The sequence below is a fragment of the Ochlerotatus camptorhynchus genome, unplaced genomic scaffold, assembly GCF_037179485.1.
Source record: "Ochlerotatus camptorhynchus isolate MF236.1 unplaced genomic scaffold, CSIRO-AGI_Acam_v1.1 ptg000357l, whole genome shotgun sequence".
In the NCBI taxonomy this organism is placed as follows: Eukaryota; Metazoa; Arthropoda; class Insecta; order Diptera; family Culicidae; genus Ochlerotatus; species Ochlerotatus camptorhynchus.
In genome coordinates this window covers 1,784,067-1,809,685 of record NW_027040845.1, presented here as the reverse complement: position 1 = coordinate 1,809,685, position 25,619 = coordinate 1,784,067, and the positions used below count along the sequence as shown (strand labels likewise).

The 25,619-nt window shown below is 38.4% G+C and overlaps 1 protein-coding gene across 7 annotated transcripts in view; it reads right to left on the bottom strand.

Moving 5' to 3' along the window:
* kcc (solute carrier family 12 member kcc) overlaps positions 1 to 25,619 on the bottom strand; it is an 836,076-nt gene that overhangs the window by 83,188 nt on the left and 727,269 nt on the right. For all 7 annotated transcript variants that reach the window (XM_065231465.1, XM_065231467.1, XM_065231461.1 and 4 more), the window contains 6 exons: positions 21,126 to 21,282; positions 20,575 to 20,967; positions 17,801 to 17,920; positions 17,133 to 17,495; positions 16,862 to 17,051; positions 3,723 to 3,938 (listed from right to left, as the gene is read on the bottom strand). In XM_065231465.1, the coding sequence (XP_065087537.1) occupies positions 3,723 to 3,938; positions 16,862 to 17,051; positions 17,133 to 17,495; positions 17,801 to 17,920; positions 20,575 to 20,967; positions 21,126 to 21,282 (1,439 nt within the window). The remainder of the gene's footprint in view (positions 1 to 3,722; positions 3,939 to 16,861; positions 17,052 to 17,132; positions 17,496 to 17,800; positions 17,921 to 20,574; positions 20,968 to 21,125; positions 21,283 to 25,619) is intronic.

Here is a 25,619-nt window from a genome sequence, read left to right as displayed (position 1 = left end):
ACGGAAATAAAGATAAGGGTATCAGGCTGATTCAAACATTGAATTTATTTCGAGATATTTTACAAAATGAGAGATTCAAGATCCAGGATTTAGAAATATTTTATAAATTGATTAATTTTGAGATCCTGCCTTTAGGAAAATCTTCAAGACTAAGGAAGTTTTATTTTGAAATATTCCGGACATGGAGAAATTTTCAAGATTCTGGAACGTCCAAATAGTCAGAACAAATATCTTAAAAACATAACTTTGTGTACACACTAATCCAGCCAGTAAGGTTTTACTGGGTTTATGAATTGCGGAACAGTTCGGTAAAAGTTTAAAAATCGGTAGTAAATTCAATAATGATAAAATTTATATCCAAACTTGGGCAGAGTTAGTTCTGATAACCCCATTTAAAGATAGAAAATAAAAAAATTTCAATTTCATCGATTCCTTACGGATAATGGTCATATGAATTTTTACCGACTTTATCAGCAATTCAAAAATCCAGTAAAAAAATACTGACTCATGGAAAATAATCTAAGTGTGTAACGAACCTCATAAAAATTTATTTAAGCCCGGACATCCCAAAAGTGATGATAGTTCCACATTCAGAAATAACCAGAACCTTTGATATCTCGGCAAATTAAATTTCAAGAAATGGCAGTTATATTCGGTGTTTTGTGTTTATTGTTTTTTTCCCTCTATTCGGGACATAACAACACTGTGACCAGTAATTTGATCTACGGGGCTTTGCTTAATGTTATAAATTAACTAGTCAGAACATCCATAAATGGATCCTTGAAGCATTTTTTGAATTCATATGCGTAAATAAGGCCAGATATTCCAGTGAATGGAGTATTTCTGTATTATTCGTGAGATTATAGACCGGAAAAAAAATTAGTATATTCTATAAGCCAATAATTCTATAACTCGATGGTTCCTTCAATGTTGAGAGTTGACTGTATTTCCGAAAATGTATTTTTTTTTTTAAATAACAACAATTTTGCCCATATTTTCTTCATCTTGGCCTATAGTTCAATAGATGTTATTGATCGCGCACGTTAGGGCCCAATTTGTACTGCGTTGTAATCCAGTATAGATTGAAATAAAACACGACCGACTCTTCTTCCATCCATCCGTGGTGGTGGTTGGGGATCGATTGGTGTATTTAGCAGATGGTAATCACACAACGAAACAATATGATACGATACAAACAAAACCAATTGTAGCTATCCATATCTCTGGGTGGATATTCCTTGAATGAATAGGGAAGAGGCGCGTTACCAAACCTATCGGACAAACATTTTTCGAGTAAAAGTTTTCTGAACATAAGCTTAGCATTTTTCTATAGCCCCTTCTCAAAATAAGGCTGGATTCAAAATGGCGATCTGTAGATACAAATTGGCATTTTTGGTCATAAAGAATGTTTCTGCAATTTTTCAACCAAATCATAATGTACAAAGATAAATCGATTTGCGAATTGGTATGAAACCGCTCACCTCCAATGCGATTTTATTATCTCGTACCGACCAAGTGAATCATCTGGGGTTCGACTTGTATACTAGCTTCGACTTGTATACTGGCTTACGAAGTGTAGCACAGAGAGACGAAAATTATAACGGAATTAAAAACATGTGCTTCATATGCTACTTGGTTGAAATTCTTGCCTCCAGTGTAAAGCCCAGAAACGGCCAAAAACTGAAAAACCTGATGTATATATGATGAAAAGTTTCAGTAGTAATAATTTTTAATAGTTCGCTTTAGAGATGATCATTAATACTAAAATTAATTATGCTAAAAAAGCAACATAAGGAGGAAATCAAGTGGCAGACTCTGAATTGTATATTTTTTTAACACATTCGCGACTTAACAGAGTTTTCCATAGCTATTTCTATACATATACTACTACGCCCATTGTTAATCGCAGTCCTCTGAACCATTCCTACAATTATTTTAAGACCGTCGCCAGGCCAACACCACTGTCACTGATTGTTCGAGAGAAGCTCGCGGAAAAGCGAAGTGGTAAGAAATAAATTATCATCTAGATGAGCACAGAAAAAAAAAGTATGCCGTCTGTGGGTTTGCTAGCTTTCCCCGTATTGCGTATTCACCGAAGGTGTCGAGAAGGATCTGAGAATAAAAAATGTAAGCCTACAAACGAACATCACGACGACGACGTTGTCGCTTCGTGGTGATGATGCTGATGAACAGCAGTTGAGCAGAAAAAATGTTATTCATGAAACGAAAACGGACTCGTTTTGTTCTTAGGTATAGGTACGTTGCGGACACATCAAGACAGGGAGCACAGAAAAAGGATTATCACTTTAAGTGGTTGGGGGTGCGGTTCGTGCGAGCAGTGCCATTGTACAATTGCGGGACGAACTTGAAGATGAATGGAAAGATTTTTCGGGGCTCGGTAGTGATTTGGGATGACAATGGAGATTTTCCTTCGTACAAATGATGATGGTTCACTTTGTTCAATTGTAGCCGGGCCAACCGGAAAGCTGCTATCGGAGTGAGGTTTTTTTTTGGGCTGTGTCATCACGAGTGATTTAGTAGAAAATTCAGAGTGCTTATCAGTGCGAGTTGATGCTTTTTAAAACTTCGAGCTGGACACTAAGTTGATAATTGAGACACTGACTGTGCTTATGGAGGCTTTTAAAAGAATAGGCTTCAAATGTGCGGAGAGAGTTGATTCGCACAAAATTCGTGACTAAAATGCATGATTTCTCATCAATTTTAGCAGTGTCTCCTGAACAAATATTTCATCGCGTTGCATTCATGATTTAAATTCTGTGAACATTATTCACATAAAAGAGGCACAATGAACGTGTTGGATCTGCTACCGTTACTCTTCACAATGAATATTTAAGGGCAACCTTGTTTTCAGCACGGCTAATACAATAAACGGCTTAAAAATGCCCTACATAAATGTTTACCTGTTCTGAATTCATAAATATATCGATTGTCAAACAATAAACAATTTAATTGAAAGCTGGAAAATATGTTCCATCTGGCCCGGTTCACGCGTGTTTGGTCACGGATGGCCGAGGCATCCAAGGGCAATTCTGGTGCTCGGTGCTGCCGGCCCCAAAAGCCGACAGAAAATACGGTCAGTGTGAACAAAAAGCGGAAATCTTCCACCCTACTGGTGAAATATAAAACAATAACACGAGTACACATCGTATAAAATAAAATGTTTGCACAGCGTCCGGTCCTGGGCGTCCAAGAGGGATCAAGTGAAACGGCACCCGGTATTCGGTTTTTTTTCCAGAATCCCATCTGCTTTCTCCACACGAAGGACCAACAAGGGCATACTCCATCATCGAACCATTCTGACGTCCGTCCGAGGTCCAATGAGATAGAGAACAGAAACGAGAAGAACAAGAGTAAATAGAAAGCGCGCCGGCGGAAAAAAAAATAGAATACCAAAGGATTTTGAAGCCCGAGGACTTTGTTCGTGTTTTTCTGCCCTGAAAATTCAATTATGACACTCTTCCCGCCTTCATGATCCTCAGCTTTCTTCCACTGACCGGCGTCCGCACATAACCTTTCACTGGTATTTTCGACAATAATAACGGCCTATCTGCCATAGTCCTTTCGGTATTACGTGGGCCTAGTCAAAACAATTCCCACCTATGAATATGGGTATCGTATAGAAAGCTTTCGTGTGAATGGGGGAGGAGACATGTGAAAAATTTATGACAGCATCTGCCATGTCCCGAGCCCTGTGTACTCACCATTTCAACGACTTCGACCTCAGCTTCGATTCGCAAATGGTACAGGAACATCTTCAAGTCCTTCTTGATCTGGATCGAGTTGTCCTCCATCTGGGCGACGGTGAAGATGCGCATCTTGCAGTTCTTCCAGGAGCGGTGCTGCTTGAGCAGGAACGGCAGCAACATCAGCAGGCCACCGTCGTGCACGATCCACCAGATGTCGATGTTGCCGGAGATCTGCGGGGAGGAAATTAAGATGGGATGGTCAGTTTTTGAAATCTTTGAAACGAATGGATTCGTATGTAGTGATGTAGTAAATATAGGAATTAGAGGAACTACCAAATTGATCAAGCTTTTAGTCAAATCATTTATTAGATTTCAAGTGAGTACGATAGGTCGGTGTTGTCATAGGGCATGATATTATTTTTTTATATCTTATACCCCGTACAGACTATGGCTTATATCATGTAATATAGGCTGTCTTGCAATGAGCACTCGCACATCTAGTTTTCTAGATTTAGCTAGTATTAGCTTGTGATGTTCGAATTGGAACTTAGTCCTGCTCTATACTTTATTGTTTTCCACTGTTATCATTTGAGGAATTTGCAAATCTTTACCATTTTACTGCTTAATTATTTGAAATTTGAAATTTGAATAATGACCAACTCCAATTAACAATTTCCCGGTTTTTACCTGGAATTTTGCAAATTATCCCGGCTGTGCGATACACATTTAAAGCATTTAAATTAAGCTTAAACCAAATGAAGTTTAGCCGATTGAATTACTATGTAATGTATGCCATTACAAATACACTAAATTCTGTTTTTACGCGATTTTCGTTGCATAAATTGCAGTCAAATTTAGTGCAACTTGTTCAAAAATTCAGAAAAAAAAATTAAATAAAAATTTGGTGGAAACGAGATTTCCGTGCTTATCCTAAATGAGGATAAAATTGCGAGAAAATAAAATTTAGTGTACAGCAAAATTTGCCTATGTTTTAACTATCTTGAAAATTCGCATAGATCTCTTTACAGGATCATTTTGAAATGTTCTCATGAATTTGCTTTAACTTAATTTCCTTTCACATAGTTCTATTTAGAATACATCTAATATAAATTTGAAAACTTTCTGTCGGGATTCCCTCGAAATTATCTTCATAACAGTCAGAAATTCTAAACAGATCACTCTTAACAAAAATAATTAAATTCGCCCTAAGATTACTGTCGATTTTTTTTTAAATTCATCTGAATTCTCCATAGAATTGTCATGAAATTCACCGCAGAAAAGTCTTAAGAGTATGCTTAGAATTATTTACATTCTTTTCGAAATGCCGTTTGAATTATACTCGGAACGCCATTGAATATCTTGTCAGAATTTCATTTAAATTGTTCCTTCATAAATCTTCTCAGAATTCCCTTGGAACTATCTTCGGAATACACTTGAAATTGGTTTTTGAATTGTTTTGGAATTTATCCTTGAATTATGTTGGAAGTATCCTCAGAATTCAATACCTTTAGAATATCCTTGGAGTATCATTAGTTGGAATATTCATTTGAAATGGACCAGGAATTCTTTGCACAATCATCATAGAATTTTCCTCAGAACAACCAAAGAATTCCACTCTGAACTCTCCTTAATTCACCTGACGCTCTTCCAACCGGGGCTCTACATTTTCGAAGCTCTAAAATGAATTCGAGTTGTGTTTCTTGCATACAACGTGTTTAACGCATCATTTCAATAACGCCTAGCTAGACTATCAGCACGAAACGAAAATGAAAAAGAAGCACGCTTAGATCGAAAGGCTGGTTGTGGATTTTCTCGTCGTTGCTTTGCTCACTCCTTTCAATGAAAGTAACATCGATTCTCGAGTTGAAACGAAGCCTCATTATGGTTTTCAATCCCTTTCACCGACACTGTCACCTGCTCTGTCAATTTTGTTTAATATGCGTTATGTCCCATTTTCGTTACTTTTTTGTAGGTACATATGCACATGGAAGATATATTAAACATGTTACGTGTAATCTTCATGTTGTTATACGTGAGAAAAACATTAAATATTTGTTTTCATTTTCCGTCATGTAGGTGGCATGGATCTAAAGATTGGGCGCATCGATTAAAAATTTCCTGATCTTCAATTTTTCTTAAAACAATGCGTCATCTGAACAATTCACATGGATAGTTGGAGATCTTCTTTTTTCTCTCCGTGTTGGGTATTTTGATCACTGCGACCAGTACTTAGATCTACTGTAATATATTCCCCTATTTAATATTGCTTTATCAACATGTCGTATCACCATTTTGTGAAGCGACCGACATAGACTGACCGAAAGCATTTTCCCAGTCAGGTATTACATTTCGAATAAATTGCACTACTTGGCTGGGAACTGAATTCCAAATATCAAAGGGTTCTGTCAGCCCCTTATCCAGAAAAATACGCCTCTTATTGAAGATTGCTGTACAAGAGCATAGCAGGTGCTCAGAGTGCTCTTTTTCTATGCCACATAATCGACACATCCGGAGTGATTTGAGATTTGGGCGTAATTGCATTTGTAAACAAACACGTCAATCACCGATTTCTCGCGAATAAAAGCTCAATCTCGAAAAGTAATAACACTATGAGGTAGAGGAATGATTCTTCTATCATTTGGTATAGTTTGTTTGTGAGATTGAGCTTTTATTCAAGAGAAATCAGTAATTGACGTGTTTGTTTTCAAAAGCAATTACGCCCAAATCTCAAATCACTCCGGACATGTCCTCTTGCAGTTTTCCTATTAGCTTCAAGTGATATTTACATGGACGGTGTCCTGTTATTAAACCAGTGTACATACTGAGATCTTTCTTTGATAGTTGAAGAATTTTGCTAGTCATTGAAATGCTCGGATTAATAAACCGTTTCGACTGCCTAGCAATGAGAGTGTTGTCCCAATTGGTCTCCACTTTCATTCTTTTCCATTTCTTGATTTCCATTCTAAGAGAGAAAGCAGAAATTTCACAGAATGGTTCTGGTCCTATAAACTGTTGAGATGATCCAAGCCTAGCTAGTGTGTCGGCTTTCTCATTCCCTTGGATTTCGCAGTGACCAGGAACCCAAAATAGGTTCACTTGGTTTTGGCAGGCCAATTTTTGGAGTGACATTGCACATTCCAAAGCATTTAGTGCTGCTTGGCTATCAGACATAATGCAGATATTCGATTGTCTATAATTTCTACTCAAGCAAATTTTAGAACATTAATTTTTGAATTAGACTTCTGCTTGGAACACGGTAGGCCCGTAGCGCATAGATATTGAGATATTTTTCTTGAACCTGTTACCCCTGCTCCTACACGATTATCCAATCTAGAGCCGTCTGTATAAAAAACAATTGATCCTGGACGAATGTTTGGTCCCCCATTTTCCCACAAATCGCGATTCGGATCTGCGACATTGTAAAGACGATCGAAGTGTTGGTTTTTCTTTATCCATTCTTCATTTTGTTTGACAAGAGAATCAAAATTGAACATTTTTAGGATGCTCATATGTGCTCTAAGATCACCTTCAAGGAAGTGCTGTGATCGTCGGATCCTTAATGCACTCCTTTCGGCTTCTAATTGCAACGGGAGCAGATAAAGCAGAGCATCTAGTGCCATACTTGGTGTGCTACTCATTGCACCAGTTATTGAGAGAGTAGCTAGTCTTTGTAGCCTCCCCAGCTTCTTCGGAGCTGATTTTTGATTGGTTTCAGGCCACCAAACCAATGATGCATAGATTATTCTGGGTCAAACGTTCGTCAAATAAATCCAGTGGATCATTTTAGGTTTTAGTCTCCATTTCCTACCAAAAGTTGTTTTACTTATCCAAAGAGCATTTGTTGCCTTACCGATGAGTTGCTCTAGATGTGAATTCCAATTTAGTTTGCTGTCAAGAGTAACTCCCAGATGCTTGACTGTGTTAGAAAGTTCTAAAATAATTTCTTCCAGTTTAATATTATTTATGAACATTTTTTTTTCTTCGTGTGAATGGTACAATAATTGTTTTAGATGGATTAATAATCAATCCCTCCCTAGTGCACCAAAATGAAACATAATTTAAAGCAATTTGCATTCTACTTGAAATGACATATCATCTGCGAAGTCAATCATCTCGAAGCCCTGTGCTTATAAGTTTTTGAGAAGGTCATCAACTATTAAAGGCCACAGTAGAGGTGAAAGCATACCTCCTTGAGGACAACCTTTTACAGTTCTCATTGTTATGGATGAGCTTCCAAGGTTTGCTGACATTTCTCTTTTGCTAAGCAATTGTTAATCCAATTAACTATGCTTTTATCGAAATCATGTTTCATCATAGCGTTTTTCATTGAGTGATAAGATATCACAATATCAATTACTTTAGATACTTAACGTCAAATATCAGACTTAAAATGGTCATCTTATACGATAGATGAGGAGAGGAACGTATAGAGTTCATAGTCCCGTTAGAGTATGGCAGTGTGAAAATTGTATATAGAGAGTAGAAAGCGAGCAAAGGTCAATTTTGATGAAGGCACGAATCGGGTTGATCATCTCTTTTACCAAACTCGCCTATTGGGGAGGGATGGTGAGGGGTATCTCCCCCCGCCATCACTGGCAAAAGATGATCGCCGATTTGCCGATCATGTACCTTCGATGTGCGGAAACAGTGGATAGTTTTGAGGAAAAAAATGCCAAAAATTCTTTCCTTCGAAATTTATGTATGGGCCCAATATTAGGGACACTTAGGTCGACGTTGGGGACACTAGTCCTACGTAATGAAACCTCGGTAGATGTGTTTCATGAAAGACGAAACCAACAAAATCGAGCGCTCTTTCACTCGTCCGCTTTACCGAAGCTTGAAAGAAAGACGAATGAAGAGATAGAGAGACAAACGATTGAAAATTTGTTTGTAGACGCTGACTGACAGAAAAAGAAAGCTATCAGTATCTTCGTCGCATCGATTTTGTCGATTGAAGCTGATATAGTGACACCCTGCTTCTAACAACTAGCTTGGAATTCTTCCTAAATTTGACTTGGAGTTCGTGTCAAAACTCCTTTCTTCCAAAACTCCCAAACGAGAAACATTCCAAGTTCTTTCCAAAACTCTCTTGGGATGTTTCTCGAGAATACTTTGTATCTCAAGAATTTATTCCAGAATTTCTTCAAAATTTCATGAATAAATATTTTTAAAAATACTTCTTTAAAATGACTGTTTCTTGAAAATCTAGTCCAATCTAACAATATAATCTGCTTTTGGTAGCAATTTAATTCCACTCTACCAGATATTCACGAAGAACTAATTGAGAAATTCCCGTAAATTGTTTTTTTTTAATATAACACCTTGCAATTATCCATTGAATTGTTTTTCTCCTCAAAATTCCTTTGGAATTGTGCTCAACATTTTAAGAAAGTTCTTCGAAATTTCAGACCTTATCAAGAAATTCCAATTCCAAGAACATTAAAAATATTTTTAAACTCAGAATCTTCTAGTTTGTTCTTTGAATTTCTTGATTTTCCCACCTTGAATATGTCTGTTAGTCACAATGTAGGGAACTTTTCTCCAAGATTTTATAAAATCCAGGTCTTGAAATCTTTAAAATTTAAATAAGATAAATTTCGAAGACTTCGTCTGCAATAATCAGTCGGATTAAAGGATTGAAAAATTCTTAGATTAATCTTCACTATTCAATATTCAGTGAAGGAGTTCGCACATTGTAGACGACGGTACTGCGATCCCGGACCGAAGAAATGACTGGTTTGGCGGCAAATGCAAATTGTTAGTAGAGGAGAATAATGCAGCACGGGCGAGAATGCTGCAACACCGCACGAGATTGAATGTGGAGCGATACAGACAAAACTCGGTTTTCCGAAGGAAGAAGCGTCAGCAGGAAGACCGCGAGGCGATGGAAAATCTATACCGCGTAAACGATACACGGAAGTTCTACGAGAAGCTAAATAGTTCGCGCAAAGGCTACGTGCCGCAAGCCGATATGTGCAAGGACTTGGACGGTAACCTTCTCACGAACGAGTGTGAGGTGATTGAGAGGTGGAAGCAGTGCTATGACGAGTGCGGTGATGCAGCAGAAAACGAAGGTGGCACGGCAATAGACCTTGGAGCACGCGCAGAAGACGACAGGCTACCGGCCCCTGATCTTCAAGAAGTTGAGGAGGAGATCGGTCGGCTGAAGAACAACAAACCAACTGGTGTAGATCAACTACCAAGTGAGCTATTAAAATATGGTGGTGAAGCACTTTTCTAGAGCTTCACACTGGGTAATTTCCAAGATTTGGGAGGAGGAGATATTACCGGAAGGAGTGGATGGAAGGTGTCGTATGCCCAATTTACAAAACCGGCGACAAGTTGGATTGCTGCAACTACCGCACGATCACACTGCTGAGCGCCGCCTACAAGGTTCCCAAATTCTATGCCGCTGCCTGTCACCATTTGCAAGAGAGCTCGTGGGTCAATACCAGGCGGGATTCATGGGTGCCCGCGCTACCACGGACCAAATTTTCGCGATTCGGCAGGTTCTGCAGAAATGCCGCGAATGCAACGTGCCCACACATTATTTGTTCATCGATTTCAAATCCGCATACGACACAATCGATCGAGATCAGCTATGGCAGATTATGCACGAGTACGGATTTCCGGATAAACTGACGCGATTGGTCAAGGCGATGATGGATCGAGTGATGTGCGTTGTTCGAGTATCGGGGTCACTCTCGAGTCCCTTTGGGGACTCTCGAAGGGGGTTACGGCAAGGTGATGGACTTTCGTGTCTGCTATTCAACATCGCGTTAGAAGGTCTGATCAGAAGAGCTGGGATATACACGAGTGGCACGATCTTCAGGAAGTCCATCCAGCTTCTTGGCTTCGCCGATGACATCGACATCAGGCTGCAGGCTGAAGCTAGGCGGATTGGACTTGCCATTAACGCATCGAAGACAAAATACATGAAAGCAAGAGGTTCTAGGGAAGACAATGTTAGCCTCCCACCCCGAGTTCAGATTGACGGTGACGAAATCGAGGTGGTCGATGAGTTCGTGTATTTGAGCTCACTGGTGACTGCCAAATATGATACCAGCAGAGAAATTCAAAGACGCATTATGGCAGAGAATCGTGCCTACTTTGGACTCCGGAGGACAGTCCGGTCGAATAAAATTCGCCGCCGCACGAAGTTGACTATCTACAAGACGCTGATTAGACCGGTGGTCCTCTACGGCCACGAGACCTGGACTATGCTCGTGGAGCCCTTGGTGTTTTCGAACGGAAGGTGTTGCGTACCATCTACGGTGGAGTGCAGATGGATGACGGAACGTGGAGGAGGCGAATGAACCACGAATTGCACCAGCTACTGGGAGAACCATCCATCGTCCACATTGCAAAAATTGGGCGACTACGGTGGGCTGGGCACGTCGTAAGAATGGCGCACGACGACCCAGTGAAAATTGTTCTCGAAAGCGCCCCAACAGGAACAAGAAGAAAAGGCGTGCAGCGGGCAAGGTGGATCTACCAAGTAGAAGGCGATCTGCGGACCCTTCGCAGACTACGAGGCTGGCGAAGTGTGGCCATGGATCGAGTAGAGTGGAGACGACTTCTTTGGACAGCAGAGGATAACAAGGCCTTAGCCTGATTGGTAAGGTAAGAAACATTGCAGACGAAATACGCGTATCTGTCAAGGATAAGCAATTAAGGCAGTGGAATTAAACGTCCATCTCAGCGAAGTTTAAACATTTTCGCTTCAGGACCGTACAAATAACTTCAGGATAAATGAGAGAACTTCAGGGAAGCTCTGAGAACACCAGTACAAACCCGAGAACCTAGGGGAAGTTCACTCAATTTAAAGGAAATTGCTGGAGCTTTGAAGGTAGTGCGGAATTTTCGAAAATTTCAACAAAGTTCCGAGGGCATCAGGAAACTGTTGGACACGTGAGCAGATTTTAAGGGAAAATTCGTGTTTTTCATGGCAGTTTCAATAACTTAAAAAAAATGCAGGAACTTCCATTAATTTCAGGCAAATTGCGAAAGCTTTTAAGATATTGCTAAATCTTCAACATTTATTATTAAGCTTTATTAATGTAATTTTCAGCCGTGGGCTGATTCACAAATACTTCAAGCAAGTTTAGAGAACTTCAAAGAATGTTAGAGATTTTATGGTTGTTTAATTATATTCCGGAATGTTTCGAAAACTTTGTGGACGCACAGACAATATTACTGCAGTCTAATTAATTTAAGATAAAATGCAGGAACTTTCAAGGAGCTCCGAGGAGATATAAGAGGTATTCCAAAAAATTCAGGAATGTTCTAAAAACTTTAGGAACATTGTAAGCTCTTCAGACGAGTTTTATGAATATCAGGGAAATTTTCGGAAAATTAGAAAATATTGGAACTTTGAATAAGTACTAAAAACTTCAATTAAATTCAGAAAAGATCAGGCAAATTAAGACATTTTGGGGGAAGTTCCAAAAAAAAAAACAAAGAAGTTTACCGTATAATTCAGGGAAGTCTAGATAACTTAGTGAAATTTGGAGATTTTTTGTGCAGTTCTAATATCATCAAGAAAGCTCTTAATATCAGGATGGTATAGAATTTTTGGAAAGTTTTAAGATGACGAAGAATTAGTTTAGATAATTTAAGAGCAGTTCCATTAACTTCAGGAAATTTTCGAGAATTTTTTTTTTCTTTGATTTGTTTTCCGTCGATCTTGTTTTCCGTACTGAGTACCAATGCTACCGACGCCAGGGAGGCAGCTCCCACACCTAGAACCTACCTATCGACCCATCAACTCATGAACCGGGGACCAAGGGCTTTACTTCCCTTCCGAAGGAAGACGTGATCAGAGATTTTGTGCCTCAAAAATCCCGGCGGCGCCGACTGGGATTGAACCCAGGCCTTTTGGGGTGAGAGGCAATCACGCTTACCACTACACCACCGGCGCCGCTAGAGAATTTCATTTAAATCTATGAACTTCATTAACTATTTTGTTCTTATTTCAAGAAAATAGTGGCATCCTTCGGAAAGTTCCGGAAATTTCAGGAAAGTCCAAATTACTCCAGGAAAGTTATGAATTTTCATGAAAACTTGAGAACTTCAAGAAAACTCCGGAAAGTTCATAGAAGTTCAGAAAACATTAGGAAATATTCGAAAAATTCAGGAAAACTCCAAGAACTGGAAAGTTTCATGAACATAAGGAAAATGCGGGAGGAAAATAGCGGAAAATTTTGAGAAGTTCCAAAATTTTTAAGAAATCCAGATAACTTCAGAGATGTGTAGAATTGTTCCGAAATATTTTGAAAACCTCACATAAGTTCAGGTATTTTCAAAAAAGTTAAGGGATTCTTAGGATAGTTCTATTAAATTTAGGGCTGTGCCAAAAAGTTCAGGAGAATTAGAAGAATTCAAGAGAAGTTTCGAGTACTTCAGGGAAGATCTTACTATCTGACATTAGAAAATAACAGTCACGTCACCCAGTATATTGATATCTGTTGGTGATTCATATTTTCGCTTGAATTAAAGACGTTTATTGCCTTATCCTCTCTAATGCAGCGAAGACTTCAGTTATTATCGCTTTTCAATTCTTATTTGTGAACGAAGACAGTGAAACAAGAATGGTGGGGAAGATCAGTGATTAAGGGTTTGGCTTATCAAGACAAGGGTCTGGGATAACTTTCAGAAAACGATTGCCAACTAAAGGAATTGATGTTATTTTACTAATGGCGCTCTTCCCGGTTAGTATTTTTAGGATTTATTGTAAACTAATTGCAAATAAGTTCTTCCAATACCCCAGCGTAATTCCACCTAAGGAATATTTGTATCAACAGCAATCATGGGTCTCTGTAAATGTGTTTACATAAAACAAAAATAGACAACTTATTTTAAAAAACATTAGCCTTGGAACATTTTACTTAAATCTACGGTGATCAGTGCTGTAAGCGGTCACCGTAGTCAACGCATCTTGTGTGTTAATTGGTTGCCTTTGCTTCCATTGAAGTGTTGGAAGCAAAGGCAGTCAATTAACCCGCAAAATGCGTCGACTATGGTGGATCACCATAGATTTGAGTAAAAATGTCAAGCTATCAAAGTATTAAACTAAAATGTCATAAGACAGTCTTTGTCACACGATACTGTCGCCGAAGACCGTGACGTATTTATTTATTTTATTTTGACGTATGACTACGTCTTTGATTTCTATATGGGGGTACACTTTGTGAAAACCGAAAATTGAACATGTAACAACATTATGAAAGATTTTGAACGTTAATAACTCAGCTGCCCCTGGATCAATTTCAATAATTTTATCACCAATCGATCAGATATATGTCTATGCATCTGTTAAATATAAAACTTTATCGTTTTTCAAAATGTCACTATTGAAAATTGCACGACTGTGCAACTGTTGCTATGCTACTTAAAATTATCATCGATTGCCTGCGAAAAGCGATTTCCCTAACACAGATTTCAAAACAGAATTCCATCCGGTCTCACCAAACGGAGTTTATTCAATCTCCGCGTGGTGAGTGGTGGTGTTGCCAGTACACAATGCAAGGCTCCCCCAAGCAGCTAGCTACCAAGGCTGGCCTCAACCGCTGATCGGATTCAGTTCCAATCACCGTGTTGGGTGGTGTCCGGTCGTCGGCATCAGCTGCAGCAGCAGCAGTGCTTTCGGCGCGTGGCGTTGAACATTGTTCTCCGGTACACAATAGAAGGCAGCGAGCTGCAACCCACATGAACATCCATAGAAGGAGGAAGCAGTCGCACCGCTATTGTAGCTTTTCGTGAGTCGCTACCATGTAGCATCTAACATACCATGTACTTTAAGGCAACATTGGAGGTGTGATTACAGAAACCAAAATCGATAGCGGCATAAAAGTGGCCTGATTTTGATCCAGAGATGATGAATTTTAATTCTTAATATGCCAATCGATATTATTTTTTTTCTACTAATCTGTTAAAATTAAGTTTATAATTTTCAATAATTTACTATGAAAATTAAAATTATCAACGATAGCCTCCAAAAAGCGATTTCCCTAACACAGATTTCAAAGTTGAATTCCATCCGGTCTGAGCAAACGGTGTTTATTCAATCACCGCGTGGTGAGTGGTGGTGTTCTCCAGTACACAAGCGAGCTTCAACCCGCATTAGCATTCATAGAAGGAGGAAGAGGCCGCACCGCTATTGATCGGAATCAGTAGCTCTGTGTGAGTTGCTGTGGGCCATCTATGTCAAGCGCGGCATACTAAAGAGTATACACAGAGAGAACCCCGCTCAAATTCCTATTCCTACACAAAACACAAGCTCCTGCTGTAGTTGACAAATAATATTTATTATATAAGAGTTCTACGTCACCATTGCGTACAACCCCATAGGGCTGTCCCTTGTAGTTTTTTTTTCTCATAATAAGAGCTTCTAATGTTGTGCTTGTGTCAATTCTAAAATTAGCAAGAAACGATGTCCTAGTAATAACATTTCTGATCAGAAAAGGTTTAGTTTACACAACATTTTGGAATTAGAACAACCCCTGCTCATGATATTCCAATATTCTTAGGATGGATTGCTGGATTGATATTGTAAAAGTTTTCATACAGCATATATTTGGAACAGTGAACATGGTTTTCTTTCGCAAATATATGAAATGAATTTTAAAAAATCAATTAATCAATTTCCAAAGGATTTCCCACGGAATCTTTTTCCTTAAATGTACTGAAGCAATATTTTCATAGATATTTAATCAACCAGAATTAATTGAATTACATTTTTGCTGTATTTTGTTTGAATCGGAGTTGGAGCCGGCTTCGGTCGATTTAACATTTTCAAAAATAATAAAGTTAGTTTTTGAATTAAACTATTTTGAGGGCCACCCTAATGTTAACAACCACCAAAAGAAGGGATCTTTCAAGCTCAAAAATTTCACCAAACACACCAAACGTCTAAATATTACACACAGCAAAAAATAATTTTGGTATCACATCAAAGTGGATGCACTTCAATCGTGTCGAAAATACGGTGTTATTTTACTTGCCAAAAAGGACAAAATTATCATTAATACAGTGCATGAACTGACATTATGCTGCTTTTACTGCATTTGTTTATTTTTGTGGCCATAAAAATTATATGAGATTTTCGACATGATTGTTGTGCATCCTCTTGGATGTAATATTAAAATTTATTTTTTGCTGTGCAGCAAAAGCTCTAGGACTAAATTCCCATGTTGGACCACTGTATTGTTAAAAATGTGAGGTTAAATCAACACCAACATTTCAAGTAGAACAACGCTGGGGCTTCTTTTCAATGTTGGCAGTGTTATTCTTCGCCATCGGCTGGTAGCAAGCTAAGAGAAGAGGAGACAATACGGGGGTGAAAACGAACCACCTTTTTGTCAAACGCGGACCGAACGTGATTGGCCGATTTGAAGTGCGTAAGATAGAGATAGAGATAGATATAGTTGGAGATAGAGATAGAGATACAAGATTAAGAAGTCAGTTGTCTCCTCTTCCTCTTAGGTAGCAAGCGCTGCCAAACAGTATTAGGCATAAAGCTCAATCGTGACTCTTCGATTGTTTGTTTGAAAAACTGTGGCCTCCATTATCACTACATCTCACCATCAATAGAATGATTTGAGATAAGCTTGAATATTTTTTTCATATTGATGGACTGCAATATCTTTATTCGTTTCGTCACACCGGTAGAGTAAAAAATTGGTTCGATTTTGGGGTCCGTCTTCGCATCACCCAGGACAAAATCACCCGCTAAAAAACAAACTCATTAGAGGAATTATTTGTCTACCTAATGATGTTATTAATTAGCGTGGACGAAATTTTATTCGTACAATATCAACGATTGAAGTCGTTGCTTAGAAAAACTTTCCGCTTTTTATTTTAAGAGGGGTTCCGATTTTTTTGCGTGCGATGCTCCATAACATTTGATAGCATGATTTCAGAAATGAAAAAAAATATCTTTCAAATAGCAAATCGCTGAAACAGTTGGAAGCTGTATAGTATATGTTTTAGTTTTATTGACATCAATTCTAGCAAGTCCGTAATTTTGTTGCATGCCAGCTGAGGATTTTCAACCATATCAAATGCGGATTTATTGCGTATGGTTGCAAGGATTTATCAAACATATCATTTACATGTAGATTAGTATGTCCATCGAACTGTCTATTCAAACTCACCTTATCCTGCGACGTTGGGAAGAAGTTGATTCCCTTCGGCACCATCAGAGCCATCCGAGCAGAACTAACGTTTCGGACAGTTTGCAGGAACACATGCCATGTGCGATCGTCTTCACTCTGGCGCCAACCGTACGGCCAGCCAAGGATCACGGTGTTCGGTTTCATGCCACCGAGGCCAATCGTTTGGACGCTGTCGTTGTTATAGACAAGAATATTCATACCGTTAGATAAAAGCAAAATTCCCATCTTCCGCAAGATTAACCGAACTTACACATGCGATAGGCCATCGGCCACGTTGGACGCCACCATCACATCGCAGAATCCTTTAACCTTTTCATCTTCCATCAGCTTCCGGAGGCTCTGCTTGGCAGCTGCGGCCTCGCCGGCTCGTTTCGTGAAATCACCCTGCATTAGCGAAACGACCACCACCAGACCTTTGCCGGCTTTGAGCTGCGACACCAACGAGAACAGCTTGCGATACTTGGGCGTGAAATCGTCGTTCATCTTGGCCAGCATGAGGATCTGCGGTCGCCAGTTCTTGGTGTGCGGTGGGCCTTCCTCTAGCCGGAGCAGCGAATAGCGGGCGGCCGATAGTGCAATACCACGGATGCCATCACCCCATTCCTTCTCCGCTCTGGCGATGGCGGAATTGTCGTTGTTGTTGGCATTGTGGATGGGAAAATAGATACAGAAAGTGAGAGATACAAAGGGACATCGGATTACCAGGTGTGCATTTCAGATTGATGGTATCAGTTTCCCTTGTTAATCACGGGGCATCAATTGCATCCATTGTGCTGCTGGATGCAATTGAGGCGTTAACCATAGGGATTTGTACCGGATTGTGTTAGTAAAGCACAGTTACAAGGAGTGAATGACGTGCTGTCAAGTGTGTTGTACGTACAACAGCGGATATTAAAATTCTTGGATATCGGTACTTACCCTCGGTATTCAATGTACTTGTAAATCAGTACCGCCATTCCCATTGCAATCAGAGCAAAGTACCACGATGTCATGAACATAATCGACATGCACAGCGTTAGACCGATCAATGATAGTGACCTATTGTTGCAGCAAACGTCATCATCGTCATCGGTGTCAGGCGTTGCAGTTGGTTTGGCCATTGTGAAATATTGTGCACGATTGAGTTTCACAACGGCAACAGCGGAAACCGATATTGTTGTCCGGAACAGGCACGGATATGGAAACGGAAAAGAAGAACAAAGCGATGAAGAAAGTGGTGTATTAATTGTTGCGCGGGCAAGCGATTGATATTTATCTGGGATAGACGTGTCACAGAGCGTGAGGTGGAAAACCATCAGCAACCACCCGGCAGTGGGTCGGACAGGCACGTGACTCACATCGCCGTGATTGTGTCCAATGTCACTCCGGTGGTACAAGTTATGTCGTGCCATGGATAGGGCAGCTGGGGGTAAAATGAACACTTGACTTTTTAAACGGTGAAATCATCAACATTCTCTAAATGTAAACAATTGAAAGGGTAGAAGACTCATCTGTTCAATTGCATGTGTGCTGAATTGGTTGATATTTTGATAAATATGCCGTGTAAAAACGTGTTAATTTCCCCTGGTATGTTCATTTTACCGCCACTTCCCCTACAATTAAAAAGCGATCTAGAATGACTTTCCGAAACGACCTGGCGCGTTTTATAAAAATAGATTGCTTTTTTTTCGCTACATAGTGTTTGAGGTTTTTTTTTCAAGGAATGGAAACTAAATGGAAACAAAGACCGCACACCTAAAGGGTGATGCATATATTATGTCACACTCTAAAGGGCCACCCAGATTAGATCCGTTTGCATTGCGTAAAAGTAAATTTGACAGTTAGACAATAGATTTTGTTATCACTTGGCCGCAATGCACAGTGGTCCAGAATGTAGATTTAGGTGGAATGATATGTTTTGAGCCTGAAATTGAAACTTTAGACTAAAAGTCTCTTCAACAAAGTTGTTCCTTATAGTTACGCCCTCATTTTTATGACAATAAATTCTAGGGTGGTTCCTATTATCATTAAAATGAAAAATCTAACTTTTTTGCTTGTATAAATTAAGGTATGCATTCTTGGGCAAAGTTATAGCTGAGGTAATTTCAAGCAACTTTGTTCAAAGTAGCTTTTTTGTATCTCTTAAATTGGCCGATTTAGAGCTATTTTCTTAAATTGAGTTAGGGTGGCTCTTAAAAAACAGTTTTTTTGCTCTTTTAGATCTTAAGAAGGCGCACATTTTTGCAGCACAAAGCTTGTCAATATCTTTCGCCGATCAAGAGTTATTGAGGTTTTTATACTAAAAATATGCACTCTTCAAATGTTAATATCTCTGGTTGGGGCAAACAAAAAAAAATTTTTTTACGGCATTTGAAAGGGCGTATGTTATTCTCAATAATATGAAAATATTGAGGTTTGTTATTTTTTAAACTTGTATAAAATCAATTTGAATTTATTCATATTTTTTACTATATTTGAGTATATCTTTTTTATTAGAAGAGATACAGGCAACAAATTCTGCTGTAAAACATTCATCTTAAAGAGTTTTAAAAGTCTCTGGAAGATGACTTTCATGATAAATTTCAAATAAAAAAGTAGCCCTTTCAAATGCCGTAAAAAAACTTTTTTTTTGTTTGTCCCAACCAGAGATATTAACATTTGAAAATTGCATATTTTTAGTATAAAAACGTCAATAACTCTTGATCGGCGAAAGATATTGACAAACTTTGAGCTGCAAAAATTTGCGCCTTCTTAAGATCTAAAAGTTATCTCAAAACACCTTTGCTGAAAAATTCGAAGTAAGAAAACTAGAGCAAAAAAACTGTTTTTTAAGGGCCACCCTAACTCAATTCAAGAAAATAGCTCTTAATCGGCAAATTTAAGAGATACAAAAAAGTTATTTTCAACAAAGTTGCTTGAAATTAGCTCAGCTATAACTTTACCGAAAAATGTATACCTTAATTTATGCAAACAAAAAAGTTAGATTTTTTATTTTAATGATAATAGGAACCACCCTAGAATTCATTGTTATAAAAATGAGGGCGTAACTATAAGGAACAACTGTGTAGAAGAGACTGTTAGTCTAAAGTTTTAATTTCAGGCTCAAAATATATCATGCCACCTAAATCTGCATTCTGGACCACTGTGCAATGCATCAGATCCGGATCTAATGTGGGTGGGCCTCAGAAGGAGGAAGAAGGAGGATGCTAGAATTTGTGACATGTAATGCATTAGGTATAGGAAAAACGAGACGAAACTTCCCCCTTTTAATTAATTTAATTCAAGGATTAATTGTTTCTCAGTTTAGCGTGAAATAATCAATGTTTGACCCTTTTAACACATGGTTCTCTTGTAGTCATTAAATTTTCCCAACGAAGATATGCAATCCTCTTAATCCTCTTTTAATAGAAAATTAAAACACAAGCAGCTTCAATTCTGAATTTTCGCGATAATACCAAAATAGAACCATAAACCGAAAATGGAACCGCCGTGTTTTGTATTGAATTCTACCAGTAGCATGTCAAATTGTATTGGCACTATATTGTCTATTTTTTTCTTCGAAAATTCGGCTAAATTTATTGCCTCACATATCGGTTGCTTCGATTCCAATAACGATAGACTCAAAGTGGAAGCGTAGGTTGAGAATCAATTTCGTAACTCAACTAATACCTGTAGGGAAAAAAAGTGTTTAACCAACAGCCTGCTATACTCACCAATGGTAGAACTTGAAGCGCGGCCGCCAGTTGGGCGTTCGTAGCAGCGTCTGGACGGCACAGGCCAGATTCACAAAGCCGTAGCACATCAGGAAGAACATGGACAGCAGCGGAGCCAACAGATCGACATTGCCGAGCAGGATGCCACTCAGGCAGATAAACATGGTCAAGATGAGGGCACGGGTCGGTTCACCGCGGCTCGATGATACGGCAAATGGTTCTAGGAACGGAATGATACCGTCCCGGGCGATAGCCTGCAGCAATCGAGGGGCACCGGTTAAACTTTGCAGCCCAGCACCGAGGGTGGACAGGAACGATCCAATCAGAATGACCCACTGGTTCGGCCAGGCCATGTTTGCTACCACCAGCTTGCCTCCTATCGATTGCCCGAATCTGGGTTGGGGGGTGCAGGGAGACAAAGCACAACATAAATTAGAATGCTTACTTAATGGAGACAAATGTAACTAGCACATAGGATTCGGTTGTGCGTAGCGATTAAACTCTACAGTTGGTAGTGTTTCGATTATGGTCATGGTTGGTGTGACACTCACTTATCACGCAGCAGCAAATTGTCGACCGTTCCGGCGAACAGCATCACACAGGACAGATAGACGGTCGAAGTGGTCAGGATGGCACAGATCGTACCGATGGGAATACTCTTTTGTGCGTCGGCCAAATCACCGGAACGATTGGAACCGGCCATGATACCTGGTTGGAAGAGGGAGAAATATTATCAAATGCATCCATTGGCAGCGTTTAAGGTATCTGTCCAAACAATGGTTTCTAGTTCGAACACACGATAGATTGAGTCAGTTTGCTTGTTTGTCGACTATTCAGGTCAGTTCGTTAGTCTTAAATATACAGAACATTGAGTGGGAAGTGTGGTCAAAAAGGCTATTGAACTTATCAGATCAACGTAACAAGGCATCGTAAAGCAAGGCTTACAAAGGGTGAACTGAAAAATATAATTTCAATTTACTCTTTTGAGTCTTTTGTTTTCACCATCGCTGGTTTTTGTTTCACATAATTTTCAATAGTGATTACTGATGGGAAAACATATGTTGTTCGTGATATGCACATTGTCATAGTTTGAAAATTTATCTAGGAGAGATCCCCTAGCACTAGCGTGCACAGGAATTTTGTTAAGGAGGGGCATTTTTTTTTTCTATGGTGCTTTTAATCTGGGGATGGGGAGTACTCAAAAGTGCGTTGGAGATGGTGTTGTCCACCCACCACTGTTGTCCTGCTGTTTAATTTAGCTAGTTTTAATTATTTTTTGCTCCGATGGTGGTTCATCATATTCAAGGCAAACTGCTTGCAGACAGCCAATGGAAATTAGCAATTTAATCCCATCGATAATTTCGATGATGAACCGTCCCAAAGTACCACCAGTACCGGTGACAGAAAATGATGCCGAAAATTCAACATGTTTTAAAGATGATATAAAGGACAAACCCGAATTTATTGCAACGCACATAAACAGCTGTAACAGCTCTTCTTGACTTTTAATCAGAACACCTTGGAACTGAAATTAACTTAGAGTTTCAGAAGAATTTTCTAAAAAAAATATTCCCGGAATGAGCTACAAATGATCGGTATTCCTTTGAAATTTTCCTCAAAATCCCTTTAGAATTTCACTAAAAATTTAATTTTCTCGGTATTCTTTTCGGAATTATTTTGGAACAAAGGATTCACTAGATTTACGCAGAATTTTCTTGAAATACTCCCCAGAAATCTATTGGAACTGTCCTCAGAATCTAATATCCTTGAAGTTCTTCTCGGATTTTTTTAGAACTCTCCTAAGAGCTCTTTTGAAATTCTTCTCAGAAGTCAACTGGAATTATATTTAGAACTCTTCATGATTTTTTCTCAGAACACCTTAGAACTGAATGAGCTAGAAATCATCCTCGGAATTCACTTGATATTTTGCTTAAAATCCCTTTGGAATTTCACTCAAAATTTGATTTTCTCGGTATTCTTTTTGAAATTATCTTGGAACTATCTGCAAGATGTACTAGAAATTATCCGCAGAATTTTCTTTAAATTCTCCCCAGAAATATTTTGAAACTGTCATATGAATTGAATATCCTTGAGGTTCTTCTCGGAATATTTAAGGACTTTTTTTTCTCACAACATCTTAGAACTGAAATTTCCCTAAAGTTTCAAAAGAATTTCCTCTGCATTCTCCAGAAATTCTTCCCAGAATGAGCTTGAAATTATCTTCGGAATTCCCATGCAATTTTTCTCAACATCCCTTTGGAATTTCATTCAAAATTTGATTCTCTCGGTATTCTTTTCGAAATTATCTTGGAACTATCTGCAAGATTCAAAAGAAATTATTCGCAGAATTTTCATGGAATCATCCCCAGAAATCTTTTCTTTTAGAACTATCCTCAGAATTCAATACCCTTGAGGTTCTCCTCGTAAGTCAAGTTTAAGTTGCCCGCCCATTCACCAAAACGTTGTAGTTTTTCTACCAGAAATGTTCACCAGAACTGTGTAATTTTTACATCGGGAATTTTCAATTCAGTTTACCTCTACATGCAGCAGATTGTTGCAAATCTTACACCAGAAGTTTTCGATACAAACTTGCCCCCATACATTTTTACACCAGAAAATTTAAATGGATCAGAACGATGGAAATTTTCCACCGTTAATATTCAATAAAAATTGCTTCTCCAATCTTCTGATTAGTGCAGATTTCCTTTTTCCATTTTACACCAGAAATTTTCATTATAGCTTGCTTCTCCTATCATCAGAATGTTTCAGGTTTTTCACCAAGTAAAGCTTTCCCCTGTTTTCAGATTTTTCATCATAAATTTTCAGTAAAGCAGCTTCCCTCCAATCATCAGAATGGTGCAAATTTTACACCAGAAATTGTTATTAAAGTTTGTTTCTCTATTCAGCATAAGGATGCAAATTTAAGACCAAAATTTTCCAAAAAGCTTGCCCTTTCCGTTCACCAGAACGGTGCAGATTTTCTACCAGAAATTTTCAATATAGCTTAATTTTAAATAAAGCTTGTGCCTTCATTTACCAGACCAGTGCTAGTTTTCCACCAGATTTCGTTCATTTTACTTACCAGAGCGATGAAAATTTTGCACCAAAAATTTTCAATAAAGCATGTTCCTCCATTCACCAGAAGAACGGTGCACCAAAAATTGACAGTGAAGTTTGTTTCACCATGTACCTTTGCGGTGCAATTTTCAGGTTTTGCCTCTTCATGCACCAGAATGCTGCAAATTTTCCACCATAAATTTTTAATGAGGCTTGCATTCATCAGAACGATGCAAATTATGCACCAGAAAAATGAATAAATCTCGCTTCTACATTCACCACAGTGTAGCGAACTTTCCACCAGAAATTTTCAGTTAAATGTACACCTCCAAATTTTTAGCGTGATTCAATTTTTCCAATTTTCATTTTGTTTAGTCCCTCCATGCACACTAGAGTGATGCAAAATTTGACTTTTTCGCTCCACAGTGCTTAAATGGTTTCAAATTGGGTCCTGATTAGCCTCCCAAAGTTACAACTCATTTGGTTAGAAACAGACTTCGCATAAGCCAATTGAAGTTTACATGTAAATTACTATGGGGAATCTCAACTTTTTGTTCATTGCCTTCTAGTCTTTTTCCATATTGAGCTGCGAAACAGTACGATAACCATTCTTATAGAAAATTTTCTCAGCTACAACTTTGCTCAAGATCGTTTCTATGTAAAATGAGACAGGAAAAAGTTATTAATTATTTAAGAGATTGGTAAACTTATGACATGATCAATCAGCTGCTCTGTAAGCAACACTGTATTTTGCAGTGTGACATAGTAGCCATGATTTGTGTGTCCTATTCAACGCCCCAGAAACACCAATGTTGCCTGCTGAGCAGTTGATTGAGCATGATCATAAGACATCAGCGCATTGAACCATTGATAACTTTCGATCCTTGCATTTAATCAAAAAGTGGTCTTGAGCAAAGTTGTAGCTGGGAAAATTTCCCTCAAGTACAGTTGAAAGCTTTTGAAGCAGACCGATATGGTGAATTATTAGATAGACATAAACAAAAATCTTGGTTTTACCATGGTAATTCCCATACAAACTTCAAATGGTTTGTGCCATCTCAGTCTCTCACCAAATGGGTTCAAATTTTGAGAGGTTAGTCAGGATCCGATTTGGAGTCGTTTAAGTATTGTGGAGCGAAAATTTCAAATTTTGCATCACTCTAATCCACACCCGTGATAATATTTTTACACCAGATATATTAAATAAAAGCTTTTTCTTCGATTTACCATTACTTTTGTGGTGCAATTTTCAGGCACCATCTCAAAGGAATTGACACAATAAAAGGTTTTCAGTACCCTTATATTATGAAATGAAGTTATTACCTTCAAATCAAGTTATCAAGAAATTAAGTTAATTTATATCATAGTTTTGTAAATCTGAAAAAAGTAATCTTATTTATAAAAGGGAGGGCAATTACCCCACCTTTCCCCACCCTGTGCACGCCAGTGTCCCCTAGATGAATTCATGCCCATTTCTTGAAAAAGACCGTAATTTCCAATAACGATTGACTGAATTTGTTTATATTAAAAAGGGATCATAAAAATTTGACTAAGATGGAGAACTGAACTATTTTTAGTAAATTTACATGTCTATGAAGATTTGTCTTTGAACTCTTGGATCGTAATAATAATACCCACAAGGTTTTAGATCCAATTATTTCTATCGTTTTTGTTATTTAAAAATTTATCAACTATTCAGAATAAAAATAAAACAATTTAAGAAAAAGTTATGGGTTGTGTCCGTAGCACGACTCCATTAATGACGTAGGATTGCGTGATTGTTGTAGTTGGTCAATTCAATAATCTTCAAAATCAATAAACATTAAAATAATTATTCAAAGTTTTGAAACTAGATGACATTAAACATCGTTAATTGAAGATTCAATAGTCAAAGTTCAAAATTCTGTTCCTATCCCATTCAAAATTAGGACCCCAACATGTATTATCCACTTTCGATTATAATAAAACAGCAAAATAGGTTATCTTCC